The 15,749-nt window shown below is 43.4% G+C and overlaps 1 protein-coding gene across 2 annotated transcripts in view; it reads left to right on the forward strand.

Annotated features, from left to right (window-relative positions):
* Positions 1-4,735: 4,735 nt before the first annotated feature.
* LOC105484969 (transmembrane channel like 5) overlaps positions 4,736-15,749 on the forward strand; it is a 61,207-nt gene continuing 50,193 nt past the window's right edge. The window contains exons 1-3 of one of the 2 annotated variants that reach the window (XM_071084198.1): positions 4,736-5,575; positions 8,833-9,005; positions 14,417-14,506. In XM_071084198.1, coding sequence (XP_070940299.1) covers positions 4,788-5,575; positions 8,833-9,005; positions 14,417-14,506 — 1,051 coding nt within the window. In that variant the 5' untranslated portion in view covers positions 4,736-4,787. The remainder of the gene's footprint in view (positions 5,576-8,832; positions 9,006-14,416; positions 14,507-15,749) is intronic. The other variant, XM_071084196.1, reaches the window with a different exon arrangement.

The following is a 15,749-nucleotide window of genomic DNA, read 5'->3' on the forward strand; positions in this document are numbered from 1 at the left end:
ATGCAGTGATGGCTTCCTTGATGTTGGCCGCCTTCTGTGCCTTATCTTGTTCATTCCTTACAACAACACTATGAGATATTATTGCCGGTATTGTATGATTAAGGAAACAGACACAGAAGGGTTAAGTGACTTGCCCAAGTTCACCCAGCCAGCTGGGAGGCAGAGGTTGTAGTGAGCCAAGATCGTGCCACTGCACTCCAGCCTGAGACTCCGTCTCAAAAAACAAAAACAAAAACAATTTCGGAGTATGGATTTACAGAGATGTGCATAACTCTTAAGTGTGAAACCTGATGAATTTTTACAACACACACACATATATGCCTCCCTTTAACCACCACTCAAGATCATCAGCCAGCACCCCAGAGATTCCCTCATGTGGTTCCTAGTCTAGTCATCACTCACCTCTTTCCTTCCTCAAGGTAGCCACTATTTTGACTTCTGTCACCATGTATTGCTTTGCCTGCTCTTGAACTTTGTAGAAAGATTATACAGTGTGAACTCGGTTGTGTCCAACTCTTTTTCCTCATCCATGTGACATTCATCCATGACATCTCATGCAGCAGAAGTTCAGTCTTTGTTGCTTCTCTCTAGCATTTCATAGGATGAATATTCCACGATTCATTTACTCATTCCACTGCTGAACGACATTCAGATTGTTTTCAACTTTTGGCTCCTATGAAAAATAGTTTCTGGCCAGGCACAGTGGCTCACATCTGTAATCCTAGCACTTTGGGAGGCCGAGGTAGGTTTTTACCTGAGGTCAGGAGTTCAAGACCAGCCTGGCCAACATGATGAAACCTCATCTCTACTAAAAATGCAAAAATTAGCTGGGCATGGTGGCAGGCACCTCTAATCCCAGCTACCCGGGAGGCTGAGGCAGAAGAATTGCTTGAATCTGGGGATGGGGGCATAGAAGTTGCTGTGAGCCAAGATGGCGTCCCTTAACTCCAGCCTGGGTGAAAGAGCAATACTTCATCTCAAAAAGAAAAAAAAAAAAAGAAAGAAAGAAAAAAGAAAAAGAAAAACAGTTTCTGTGAGCATTTTTCTTATCTTTTGGTAGAATTACTCATTTCTCTTGGGCCAATACAGTTGTACCTGTTTTCAATTTCTTGAATTTACTAGGCATTGTTTAGCTGGTTAGATATAATAGCTTTGGGCTTTGTTAGGCTGTGGAAGTTTCTGGAGCATAAATATAACTTTCTAGTCTTAGAATACAAGTAAACAAATGGGATCATTTTTCATGTTAGGAAACGTAATTTGCAATAAAGCACAGCATTTAGTCTTCTTAGCACTACAGACAGTTTGAATAGGTGTTCTTATTTGCAAAACTGGCATATTTGTCAGAATTCTTTTTTGTTCATTTGCAAATGATAGACACCCAACTCAAACCAACTTTAGTCAAAAAGAGAATGTAATGACTCGAGTATCCAGCTGCCTTCAGGTTTGGCTGGATTCAGGTGTTTAAACAATGTCATCAACATCTGGCTCCTCTTTCTGTTTATCTCTTCGTTCTGTTCTCCTCCCTGTTGGCATCACTCTTAGGCCCTTCTCCACTGGTGACCACTGGCAGCTTCAGGTCTAAAATTTCCTAACTCTGGCCAGGTGCAGTGGCTAACACCTGCAATCCTAGCACTTTGGATCTGACCTCAAGCCGAGATCAGATCGCTTGAGCCCAGGAGTTTGAAACCAGCCTGGACAACACAGAGAAACCCTGTCTCTATAAAAATGCAAAAATTAACCAGGCATGGTGGTGCACAGCTGTCGTACCAGCTACTCAGAAGGTTGAGGGAGGAGCCTCACCTAAGCTTGGGAGGTCGAGGTTGCATTGAGCTGTGATCATGCCACTGCACTCCAGCCTGGATGGCAGAGTGAGAACCTGTCTCAAAAAATAAAATAAAATAAAATTTCCTAGCTCCAAGGCCAGCAGAAGACAGAGCTTCTCTCTTCCCTACAGTTCTGATGAAACTCCTAGAATTGAATCTCACTGGATTTAACTGGGTCGTATGCTCTGACAGAATCAATGTCGCCAGGAAGCAAATAATTCTGAGGGGTCATATTCCACACTTGGCCCACAGGGACTGACAGTGTGGGAGAGGTGTTACCCAGGGAAAAGTGTTAACCACAAAAGCAAGAAATGGATGCCATGCAGGGACACAATAATGCAACACAGATGTCAACTATGCTGAGAAATATAAACGAGGGTTGGCACGCAGACATTCTGAGACTGCAGGTGTTGGCAGAAATTTAATATTGTCTTAGCTTTGATTACTCAAGTCTAACCCTTGGCATTTACAGAGAGATAAACTTGTAAAAGTTGGCTGAGCTTTAAAAATGTTCTACTTCCTTCTTTCAAAAACATCACTGTTCATCTCATCATGCTGGCTTGAAACTGTAGAGATATACTTGTCTTTTATTTTCCTTCTCACCCTTTCCCTATGGGATCAGCCAACAAATTCTATTGATTCTTTCTTTAAATTTTCCCCCTACTAATTACTTTTTTTCTCTGTTCCCTCTGACATGACATCGGAAGCTCCAAGCTTATGTATATATTCTACCCGCTTAGACACCTCAGTGAAGTAAGAGCACCTCTTTCCCAGTAAGCCTTGTCCTGGTCCTGGAGGACTGACTGGGTTTACCTGCCCATTCTTGAGCCAAATCCTGTGGCCAGAGGGATCGTGGACACCTGAGTCATGTGACCATCCTGGAGCTGGTCAGATGGTCAGGAGTGCAATCAGCCCTTCCTGTATCACCTGGACCAAGAGCAAGGGAGGGAATGATGCCCAGAGGAAACTCAGGACATTGATATCAACAGAATGGGAAGTGGGTAGTAGACAAGTAAAAACAACAGATATCCAGCACACTTAGAAATGAACACTGGAGGCCAGGTGCGGTGGCTCACACCTGTAATCCCAGCACTTTGGGAGGCTGAGGCAGGAGGATCACTTGAGCTCAGGAGTTCAAGATCAGCCTGGGCAATAACATAGGGAGACTCCATCTCTACAGAAAATGAAAAAATTAGCTGCGCATAGTGATGCATGCTTGTGGTCCTAGCTACTCGGGAGGCTGAGGTGGGAGGATTGCTTGAGTCCCAAGAGATCAAGGCTGCAGTGAACTATGTGTACCATTGCACTCCAGCCTGGGTGACAGAGAGAGACCCTGTGAAAGAAAGAAAAAGAGAGAGAGAGAGAGAGAGAAAGAAAGAAAGAAAGAAAGAGAGAGAGAAAAATCAACTAGGCATGGTGGCTCATGTCTGTAATCCAAGCATTTGGGGAGGCCAAGATGGGTGGATCACCTGAGGTCAGGAGTTTGAGACTAGCCTGGCCAACATGGTGAAACCCTGTCTCTACTAAAAATACAAAAATTAGCTGGATGTCGTGGTGTACACTTGTAATCCCAGCTACTCAGGAGGCTGAGGCAGGAGAATTGCTTGAAGCCAGGAGGCAGAGGTTGCAGTGGGCCGAGATTGCGCCACTGCCCTCCAGCTTAGGCTACAGAGTGAGACTCCATATCAAAAAAAGAAAAGAAAAGAAAATCAAAACTACATCACCTCTTATTTCAAAGTGTTAAAAGAAAAACTTTAGACAAATTAACAGAGTTTAATCAAGCAAAGAATGATTTGCTAATGGGACAGCCTGCCCAGCCAGAATAGGTTCTTAGGGACTTAGGTGCTGTCACATGTTGGGTCAAAGAAGATTTATGGACAAGAAAAGGAAAGTGACGTAGAAAAAATGGAAGTGAGGTACAGGAACAATGGATTGGTTACAGTTCAGCATTTGCCTTATTTGAACACAGTTTGAACAATTGGCTGCCTGTGATTGGCCGAATTCAGTGATTGGTACAAGAATAGGTTACAGTCTGTTGACACCTCCACTTAGGTCACAGTTCATTATGTACAGAGAACTCTTTAGGCCAAACTTAAAATATGTTAGGAGGTAGCTTTGTAAATTTAACAAAAGTATGCTGTGGTCTGTAGATCGGAGCTTATGGAGCTCATAAAATCTTATTTTCAAATTGGAAGGGGTCATAGCAATTGTCTACGTATGCCAATCCTCTAGTTTCCATTAACTGTTCTTCTTTTATGCACTCATATTAATTTATGCTTTGAACCCTAGAACCTCAAGTGTAATCAAAAAGCACAAAAAGTCCTTGTTTCTTTCAATCCTTTGATTCACTGGTCCCTTCCCCCATAACCAAGGGAATATATTGTTCAAGATGTAAGCTTAGTTGCGTGTGTTAAAGATCACAAAAACAGTGGTTTAAACAAGATAATTTTATTTCTCTCTCACATGATAGTCTGAGCTGATACAATGGCTGTGCTCTGTGAAGTCACCAGCAACTGGGCATCCTTTCCTCTGTTGTGCGTTCATTCCAAATGCAGGTCTTGGCTTTGTGTGCGAGACCCAAGATGGTGCACCGTCATTTCCGCATTCCGGCCCACAGGAAGCAAGATGGAGAAAGGGAGGAATAACTTCTTTCCTCTAATAGCACAGCCTGGAAATTGCATGTATCACTGCTGCTCTCATCCCATTGACCACCCTCATGTTCATACCTTGGTGCAAGAGAAGCTGGAAGCACAGTCTTTATTCTAGGCAGTTGTGTACCCAACTACGAAGGAAAGGAGAACAGATACTGGAAGATAACCAGCAATCTCTGCAGGGAACGAAGGGAAAAAAAAATCTGACTTTTTCTTTTCTTCTTGTTTTTCAGGTGGAAAAAAAAAAAAGATCCCTGAGTAATTGCAAACGCTGGGACAGTTTACCACTCCAAGGTGAAGAATCCATACCAACATGTCTGCCTACTACAGGAATAACGGGTCTGAGGAAGACCCAGATTACCCTGGCTATTCAGGGTCTCAGAACCGTATGCAGGGGTATTTGAAAACTCAGGGTTATCCAGATGTTCCAAGTCCTCTGAACAATCCAGACTACCCTGGCCCCAGGAACAATCCATATTCTGTAGCCTCCAGAACACGTCCAGACTATCCTGGGTCTCTGGCAGAACCAAATTATCCTGGATCTCTGAGTAATCCAGACTATTCTGGCACCAGAAGCAATGCATACTCTGCCGCTTCTAGAACAAGCCCAGACCATCCTACCTCTCTACCAGAGCCAGATTATAGTGAATTTCAGAGTCATCCATACCGCCAAGCATCATCCAGACAGCCAGACTACCTTGGATCTCAACGAAATCCTGATTTTGCAGGCTCTAGCAGCAGTGGAAACTATGCACGCTCCAGAACACATCCAGATCATTTTGGCTCCTTAGAACCGGACTACCCTGGAGCTCAGAGCAACTCTGATCATCCTGGACCTAGAGCCAATTTGAACCATCCAGGCTCCAGAAGGAATCTAGAACATACAAGTTTTAGAATCAATCCGTACACAGACTCTCTGGGAAAGCCTGATTACCCAGGCGCTGACATTCAACCTAACTCTCCACCCTTTTTTGGGGAGCCAGACTATCCCGGCGCTGAGGACAATCAGAACTTGCCAAGCACTTGGAGAGAACCTGATTATTCAGATGCTGAGAATGGTCATGATTATGACTCTTCTGAGACCCCAGAGATGACCAGGGGGTAAGTTCAGGTATATATCCCTTCATTGGAAGTGTAGGCTGAGTGCTGGACCATTAAGTCAATGGAATTCGGTTGGTGTGGTTTAGATTAGGGATATATATGATGGTTTCCATGACCTGAAGTTGTGGTGAAACTCACATACCTATCTGTAGACCTCACCTGCGCCATGGACTCTCAGTTTGAGGCTTCAAGCCCTTACCTGAACTTAATCTTTCACCATCTCTTCCTTGGATCACCTTCCCATTATCCCACCTCTTCCTAATTCAATCCCTGTAAGACATCTAGATCCACACTGTTTTGACCCTGCTACATTGCCAGCAAGGTTAAGGCTTGATACTCACAAATCCAAACACTTTAATCGAAATTACATCAATAGTAATGAATTGTTATCCAGAAAATATTTTGGAGATCTAACTCCATGAAGTCAATTAGTTTTTTGTGTAATATGTTTGCACCACTTCTTTGGTTTTTTGGGTCATTGTTTTTTTTTTTCTTTTTTCTTGAGACAGGGTCTTGCTGTGTCACCCAGGCTGGAGGGCAGTGGCACAATCATAGCTCACCACAGCCTCAACCTCCTGGACTCAATTGATCCTCCCACCTCAGCCTCCCAAGTAGCTGGGACTAAAGGTGTGCACCTATTATGCCCGGCTAATTTTTTATTTTTTTGTAGAGATGGTGTTTCGCCATGTTGCCCAGGCTAGTCTTGAAGAAGGCTCCCAACTGCTGGGATTATAGACACGAGCCACCATGCCTGGCCATGTTTGCACCACTTCTGATTTTTACACTTTTATTTCTATTTTACTGAGATTGTCAGAATTGATGACTTTTCACCAAAACTTTACTGCAGGTTTGGTTCACTGATTATCTGCACTATTTGAATCTAATTTTATCAATTATTATTTTCACCATTTTCAGTATTCCTTTAAGGCCGTTTTTTTATGTTGTTATTTATTTATTTATTCATTTATTGGGACGGAGTTTCGCTCTTGTTGCCCAGACTGGAGTGCAATGGCATGATCATGGCTCACCACAGCCTCCGCCTCCCGGGTTCAATCGATTCTCTTACCTCAGCCTCCTGAGTAGCTGGGATTAGAGGCTTGCACCACCACGCCCAGCTAATTTTGTATTTTAAGTGGAGACAGGGTTTCTCCATGTTGGTCAGGCTGGTCTCAAACTCCTGACCTCGGGTGATCAACCTGCCTCGGCCTCCCAAAGTGCTGGGATTACAGGCATGAGCCACTGCACCTGGCCTAAGGCCATTTTTAAATAGCAAGTCCAGTTTTTCCAGGTTTAGATTCTATAGATCTAAATTTTGTCTAAAAGAGTTTGATCTTCTGTCAATTTTCTTTCCTTGAAAAATTTTACCAGATGCAGCTCTGGACACTGACAGCATTAGTCTGGGTGACTTAGTTCTACCAAATCTAATTTTTCCTGGGTTAAGTTTTTTCACGTTTATGTTGCCAACAAAATGTAATTTTTTTTTTTTTTTGAGACAGAGTCACTCTGTCATCCAGGCTGGAGTGCAGTAGCTCAGTCTCGGCTCACTGCAACCTCCGTCTCTCAGGTTCAAGTGATTCTCCTGCCTCAGCCTCCCAAGCAGCTGGGATTACAGGCATGCACCACCATGCCCAGCTAGTTTTTGTATTTTTAGTAGAGACAGGGTTTCACCATGTTGGCCAGGCTGGTCTTGAGCTACTGACCTCACATGATATGCTTGCCTCAGCCTCTCAAAGTGCTGGGATTACAGGCGCGAGCCACTGTGCCCAATCTAGGATGTGATTTTTTAAAGTCAGTTTGTGGTTTAATCAGTAAATATGTTTACCATGTGAAGTTTTAACCAACATGAGTCTGATTTTGCATTTACTGTTTCTACTAGTAATATTTACGAATTTGATTAAAAAAAAAAAAACTGGTGGCTTGTGTTTATCTCTATGAACAAGGATATAGGACTTGGGTGTGCGGCAGTCATGATGTCTTTAGAACCCAAATAGTAGGGTTAACAGGACCAGGTGAAAATGTCCTCCTTGGTCTTATCACCCACTGCCTGATTCATCATTCCAAAGCCCACCTTTGATCCTGTCACTCCTTTGCTTTTCATCTTCCGTGGGTCCCCATAGCCTTTGGAGAAAGGCCACCCAACTTCACTTATAGAACGTTTACGAATAAGGATACGTCATGTTAATGTAAGATGCCAGCCAAAGACCAGCCTGACTGATCTCCTCTTAAGTCTCCTGTCTGCCCCCTGCCTTGACCCTATACTCTAGGTCAGTGGTTCTTGACTTTGGCTGATCCTTAGCATTACCCAGTTATCTGGGGAACTTTAAAAATAATACAGATGCCTCAGCCAAACTTTCAGAACTTCTGATTTAATTCTCCAGGATGAGGCTTGGGAATTGGTATATGTAGTAAATTGAGAATCATTACTCATTAATTGATTTTCATAGCGTTTCCTTTATATATTCAGCACTTTCTGGCCTCACACCTTTTTTTATGCTGTTCTTCATCCATCCTTGGAATGCCCTCCCCCTATGTATGAATGTGTCCTCCGAATTCCCGCTCAGATGCATCTTTTCCACGCAGATTTCTCCCAGAACTCTCAGCAAGAATTCTCCTTCCTCCGAACTCCTTGGGCCTGTCTTCGGATACTCACCAGTTTCTACTTGTAGTATGATTGTTCATAGCTGTGTCTAAGAAGCTGTACCAACTTGTACTGTGAGCTTCTTGAGGGCAGATACCCTATGTGTTCCTCTTTGTATTCTCACCTCCTAGCCCATGCCTAACTCAGGGTTGGCACTTAGCCTGCATTTGTGGAATGCAATGGAATGGATGGATGGATGGATGAATACATTAATGAATGGATGGATACATGGATGGATAGATGAATACATGGATGGATGAATGTATGTATGGTTGGATGGATGGTAAATGGATGGATGAATATATGAATGAATGGATGGATACATGGATGGATAGATGGATAAATGGATGAATCAATGGATGGATGAATGGATGGATGGATGGATAAATGAATGGATAAATACATGATTGAATGGATGGATACATGGATGGATAGATGGATGGTTGAATGTATGGATGGATAAATGGATGGATGGATAAATAAATGGATGAATACATCATTGAATGGATGGATGCATGGACAGATGGATGGATGGATGGATGGATGGATGGATGGATGGATGGATGAAAATCCTTACTATACTCTTGGTTGGGTAGTGATGCATCATTTTGGATTTTAGGGCACTCAGCAGAACATCTTCAATCCAGCCCTCGTTTCATCACAGGAGTAACGGCCCCTTGGGCAACCTTTGGGGAAAGAATGAAGATTACCCTGAAGGCATTGAAATGGCATCCATAGAGATGACAAACTCATATGGCCACTCTCTGCCGGGTGCTCCTGGAAATGGCTATGGTAAGCATTTGTTAAGCCGGATCATATCTTGGTAAGAAAATAAAATCAGTGGATTTAGGAGTGCAGTCATTAAGGAGACTTGGCAATAGGAGAATTGGTGTATCCTTCCAATCTCAGAGACCCTTTTTTAACATACAAAAGTTGAGAATTCCGTGTTTAGAGAAGCCAAGTTAATTGTCACCAATTATTTAAAAAAACGCCAGGTAAGGGTTGTGGAAAATGGGGACGTGTGCACCCTGTGCCTGCTGGAGGTGGTGAAGCTCAGTCCACAGTGGTTATGTGGCAATGTGGGCTCATTGTGGTGAGATCCTCATATTTTTCAGAAGCCATGTATTTGGGGTTTTATGTGAAACCTGATGTTTATGTGTTCCAAAATAATTTTTAAAAGTAAAACCAATGATCTTGGCAAACAAAATCACATTTTTTGTTAGCTGCCAGTGGCCACCTGTAGTTTAGCATATCCTAAAGGCATTCAGGCAATCAGCACATACGTGTTCAGAACCTACCGAGGGAAAAGGGAGTTAAGAGGTAGCTCTGCCCTCATGTTATTTAAAGTCTAAATAGATCAACAAAAGTACTACATCAATACTAAAGAAAAGGCCGGGTGTGGTGGCTCACGCCTGTAATCCCAGCACTTTGGGAGGCCGAGGCAGGCAGATCACCTGAGGTCAGGAGTTTGAGACCAGCCTGGCCAACATAGTGAAACCCTGTCTCTACTAAAAATACAAAAATTAGCCAAGTGCAGTGGAGGGCACCTGTAATGCCAGCTACTCAGGAGGCTGAGGCAGAAGAATCACTTGAACCCAGGAGGCGGAGGTTGCAGTGAGCCAAGATCACACCACTGCACTCCAGCCTGGGCAATATAGCAAGACTCTGTTAAAAAAAAAAAAAAGACTAAAGAAAGTTAGCAAGCAAACTATTAATATTTGAAAAATCATGTTGTCCTCATAATTGGTTGTGTGTATAGGTAAGATGCTTAGCTCCAGGAGGCAAAGGAAATTCTAAACAGTTCTTTTTTTTTTTTTTTTTAGACTGTCCTGCTCTGTCACCCAGGCTGATCATAGCTCACTGCAGCCTCGAACTCCTAGGCTCAAGCAATCCTCCCACCTCAGCCTCCCCAGTAGCAGGGACTGCAGTTGCATGCCACCATGCCTGGCACTTTTTTTATGCTTGAGAAAGATGGGGTCTTGCTATGTTGCCCGGGCTGGTCTTGAACTCCTAGCTTCAAGCAATCCTCCAGTCTCGGCCTCCCAAAGTACTGGGATTACAGGCTTGAGCCTGGGCTAATTCTGAACAGTTCTTAGTTTCCAGGAGGAAGAAAAGACGTGTTCCAGGAAGCCATTTGATGGCACAAGAGAAAAAAAAAGCCAGGCAATGTTAAAGGAATTTGGAGCCTGTGGAGGTCAGAAAAGGGAGAAAGTGTTCAGCCAATAAGAAGAGAATAAGAGACCCAAGCGCTGGGAGGTGCAGATGGAGGATTGATGAGCCTTGAGGAGTAGATGGGGAAGGTTTGGAAGAAGGCAGAGAGGAGGGGACAGGATGCATAGCCCTGTACTAATGAAAACACTGACTGTTAGCACAGAAAATTTTCATTCCGGGCCTAATTTTAAAAATTAGCTGGGCATGGTGGCACACACCTGGGGTCCCAGCTACTTGGGAGACTGACAGAGGAGGATCACTTGAGCCTGGGAGGTTGAGCTGCAGTGGGCCATGATTGTACCACTGCACTCTGGCCTGAGTGACAAAGCGAGACCCTGTCACAAAAAAAGAAAGGAAAGGACAGGACAGGACAGGAAAGGAAAGAAAAGGATTGGAGGGGAGGGGAGGGAAGGGGAAGATTGGGGGAGGGGGAAGATTGGGGGAGGGAAGGTAAAGAGTTGGGGAGGTGAGGGAGAAGGGGAAGGAAGGAAGGAAGGGAGGGAGGGAGGGAGGGAGGGAGGAAGGAAGGAAGGAAGGAAGGAAGGAAGGAAGGAAGGAAGGAAGGAAGGAAGGAAGGAAGGAAGGAAGGAAAAAGAAAAGAAAATATTCCTGGCCGGGCACGGTGGTTCACGCCTGTAATCCCAGCACTTTGGGAGGCCGAGGCGGGCAGATGACAAGGTCAAGAGATGGAGACCATCCTGGCTAACACGGTGAAACCCCGTCTCTACTAAAAATGCAAAAAATTAGCCGGGTGTGGTGGCGGGCGCCTGTAGTCCCAGCTACTCGGGAGGCCGAGGCAGGAGAATGGCATGAACCTGGGAGGTGGAGCTGGCAGTGAATCGAGATCGCACCACTGCACTCTAACTTGGGTGACAGAGCGAGACTCCATCTCAAAAAAAAAAAAAAAGAAAATATTCCTTGGGGAGCACAGACATCACTTGTCCAGCCCAGGGCTATTCCAAACCTTTATTCCATGCACTCCTGCATTGGGGCAATAGAAATCCCAATGGGGGAATATCCACTCTTGAAAGGCCAGAAAACAATCTCGCTTTTTTGATGTATAAAGCAGAGATACACATGTAGTACGTAAACAGATACAGTATATCTTTGATATTAAAATTTCTTAGAGGATGGCAATGAGGGAAAATATGTCTCCCCTGCTTAGGGGGCTGATAATGAAACACGATTGAGACACACTGCGCTGCTCCAGTGCAAGTGGAACTTACAATTGCAAGCAAATCTTGAGTGTTTCCTATGCCCTGGAGTCTCTGTCCTGCACTTGACTTTCATTATCTCATTTAATCTGTACAACTGCCTTTCAGGCAGGCACTGTTGCTCTCCCTGTTTTAACAGATGGGAAAACTAAGGCTCAGAAAGAAACATGCACAAGGTCACTCACTTACTAAATTGACAGAGCCAGGATTGAATCCCGTCTCTCTACCCAAAACCTGACCTCTTATTTACCCTGCGTTAGTGCTAGGTTGAATCAGCGCAAACACAAACAGATTCCTGGTCACGAAGCTATATAGAATATGGGAAGTTAAAATACTTAAAAAAAACAAAAAAATCAGGTCAGTATAGCTCACTTCTGTAGGATCCTTTGTAGGACAAAGTTTGTAGCCCTTGGCAATCACTTGTCCAGTGTCACCCCATCCTGATAAAGTGTTCACTCCTTCAGGAGAACCTATATTCATCTATGTACCCTCCAAGGCTCTAGGTGCTCTTTCTAGTGTCACAGTGCCTGGCCCACAGTAGGTGCTTGAAAAATGCTGAGTTAATAACAACAACAACTGCAAGAGTTGTATCAGCTAGCTATTGACACAGGAATGCTGCATAACAAACAACTCCAAAAATCCAGAGTCGTACAATAAACAAGCATTTATTTCTTATGGGTCTGCAAGGTTGGTTGGCATTTGGCTGAACTAGGCTGAGTTTGTTGTGCTTGGCTCTACATCATGGGTTCTATTTAGTTCTAGTGTCCCTCTTCTTGGACCAGTGAGTGACCTAGGGCAGTGTCTTCCCATGCCGTAAGCTGAAAGTGCTCAAAATGGCAAGCAGAAACACACGATATCTTTAAAAGCCTTGACTTGGAACTGGCACACTGTCCCTTCTGCCACATTCTATTGTTAAAAGCAAGTCACACGACTAAGCCCAGTATCAATGGAGGTGGTCAAGGTAGGGGAAGTGTAATGTTTGCTGAATAACAATTAATCTACACAACAGTTAATATATATTAGAGTTTACTATGTTCTAGAATTATTTAATTATTTCACATGTGTTCACTGATTCAATTCCCCTCAACAATCCTATGTGAAGGTCCTATTATTATCCCTATATATTTATTGATTTTTGAGAAAAACTGCTCACTCTGTCGCACAGGCTGGCGTGCAGTGGTGCAATCTCAGCTCACTGCAGCCTTCACCTCCCGAGTGGCTGGGACTACAGGCACACTACCACCATGCCCAGCCAATTTTTTTATGTTTTGCAGAGACAGGGTTATGCCATGTTGCCCAAGCTGGTCTGAACTCCTGTGTTCAAGGGATCGTCCCACTTTGACCTCCCAAAGTGCTGAAATTACAGGCATAAACCACCACACCCAGCCTATTATCCCTATTTTAAAGACTAAGATATTGAAGCTCAGAGTTGTTAAGACACACAGCCAGGGGGTGCACAATTAGGAAGTAACAGGGCTGGGAGTTGATTCCCAGGCAAGAAACTCCAGAACGTCTTGCAACATAATTTTGCATACTGTCCCCATCAAAATGTGCTCTATTTTCTCCATTTCTCCCAGCTACTTGGGAGGCTGAGACTGGAGAATCAGAGGTTGCAGTGAGCCAAGACTGTGGCACTGCACTCCAGCCTGTGTGACGGAGCAAGTCTCAAAAAAAAAAAAAAGAGTGGACTAGAGTCAGGCTATGAGTAAGGCTATGTTACAGTTCAGTTTATATAGTCAAACAAAGAATTATTTTGTAAACTTGCTTTTCAGTTCTATATGTATAGGTGTGTCCTGGATCTCCTGGATCTCAGTGCAACCATTATTTATACACACACACACATGCACACACACATACATATTTTTTTATTGGGCTCCATGACTCATGCCTGTAATCCCAACACTTTGAGAGGCCAAGGCTGGCAGATCGTTTGAGCCCAGAAGTTCGAGACCAGCCTGGGCAACATGGTGAAATCCCATCTCTACAAAAAATACAAAATATTAGCCAGGCATGGTGGTGCATGCTTGTGGTCCCAGCGACTCAGGAGACTGAGGTGGGAGGACTGCTTGAGCCTGGGAGGTCGAAGCTGCAGTGAGCTGAAATCGCACCACTGCACTCCAGCCTAGGTGACAGAGTGATAACCTGTCTTAAAATATATATTAATATATATATTTAATGTAATTTTATTTTTATATCATATATTTTATATTAAAAAATATTTATAAATAATAAATATTATATTTTATATATCATATTTATTTTTATGTTATATAACATATAAAATATAGATTATATGTAACATATAAAAATATATGAATATATTATAAATACAAAAATATATAAAATATATAGTATAAAATATATATTTTTATTTTTATATCATATATATATTTTTTTATATATATATATATATATGTATTTTTTTTTTTTAGAGACAGGGTCTCATTATGTTGCCCAGGATAGTCTCGAACTTTTGGGCTCAAGTAATCCTCCCACCTTGGCTTCCCAAAGCACTGGGATTACAGGCGTGAGCTATCTTGCCTTGCCAACAATTATTTTTAACTATGGCTTAGTCAAATGAAAAACCATTGATCTAGACTGAAGTTTTGTCCTGTTTTCCACCCAAGTTCTTAATCGGTAGTCTGTTAGAACCTCAAAGATCAGGTCTCAGTCTTATTAGCCGTTATGAACAATTATTAGCACATCATAACTATTGCATGCCAGGAATGTCTAGTGTGGTGAGACTAATCGGCAATGTCTCCTTCCTCTCCCCTCCAGTGAACCCTGCTTATGTAGGTGAAAGTGGTCCTGTCCATGCTTATGGAAACCCACCATTGTCTGAATATGATTGGCACAAGTCACCCCAAGGTAAGTGATATGGTTTGGCTCTGTGTCTCCACCCAAGTCTCATTTCAAATCGTAATCCCCATGTGTCAGAGGAGCGACCTGGTGGGAGGTGATTGGATCATGGGGATGGTTTCCCCCATGCTGTTCTCATGATAGTGAGGGAGTTCCCTTGAGATCTGATGGTTTAAAAGTGACAGCTTTGCCTGCACCTGCTCTCTCTCCTGCCCCCATGTAAGACGTGCCTTGTTTCCCCTTTGCCTTCCACCATGTTTGTAAGTTTCCTGAGAAACGCCCCCAGTCATGAGGAACTGTAAGACAATTAAACCTCTTTTGTCTATAAATTACCCAGTCTCAGGCAGTATTTTTATAGCAGTGTGAAAACAGACTAATACAGTAAGACTTAAAGGACAGTGGCCAAAAAGTCAACCCTGGAGAAGGAACATGTCCAAGACAATCCAGCCATTGCCATTTTCTCTTGGCCTCTGGTGTGGTTACTAATGCAGAACCTGCTTAATATATAATTATGAAGTTTTATTTTAGATGTAGTTTGTTGTCTTCTGGGGATCAGGGTGTCTTCATTAGGAATCTTCTGGTTGCAAGTGACAGAAACCCAATTCAAACAGGCATTAGCCCAAGGGGAATTCATTGGCTCATGTGGTAGAAGCATATGGGGGAAACTTAAATACTTGAAAGTAGAACTACTAATACCTTCCAGCACCTAGTACAGTGCCTGGCACATAGTAGGTATTTTAGGGATATTTGTTAGATTAACTTGTTGAATGAGTACAGAAATCAGGACCTCAGTCTGACGTCAGGGAACTCAGTGTCACCTGGACTCTGGTTTCCCATTCAATTCTCATCTATGTAAAACTTGCTTTTCAGTTCTATATGTATAGGTGTGTCCTGGATCCTCAGCTCCTGGTCCTCAGCTCCTCTTTAAGTTAGACCTCATTCATCTCCATCAGAGTTAGGACTTGTCCACAGGCCAAAGAACATGGCCAATAGCAGGCCCACGTGAGCCCTCTGCTTAGCCACCTCATTAGGAAGTCTTGCTTCCTCCCTGGGTCCATCTCTAATGCGGGGGAAGGACTCTGGCCAGTCTAAATGGAGCACATGCCCACACTCGGACCAATCATTTTTACCATAGGGGACAAGACTGAGTCACCTGTCTATCCCGTGGCTAATGTCTGTGTTGGTGGGGACAAGATGCACTGATCAAATTTTTCTGAATATTCGCATAATTATTACGATGATGGAGTGTGGA

The sequence above is a fragment of the Macaca nemestrina genome, chromosome 18, assembly GCF_043159975.1.
Source record: "Macaca nemestrina isolate mMacNem1 chromosome 18, mMacNem.hap1, whole genome shotgun sequence".
Taxonomy (NCBI): Eukaryota; Metazoa; Chordata; class Mammalia; order Primates; family Cercopithecidae; genus Macaca; species Macaca nemestrina.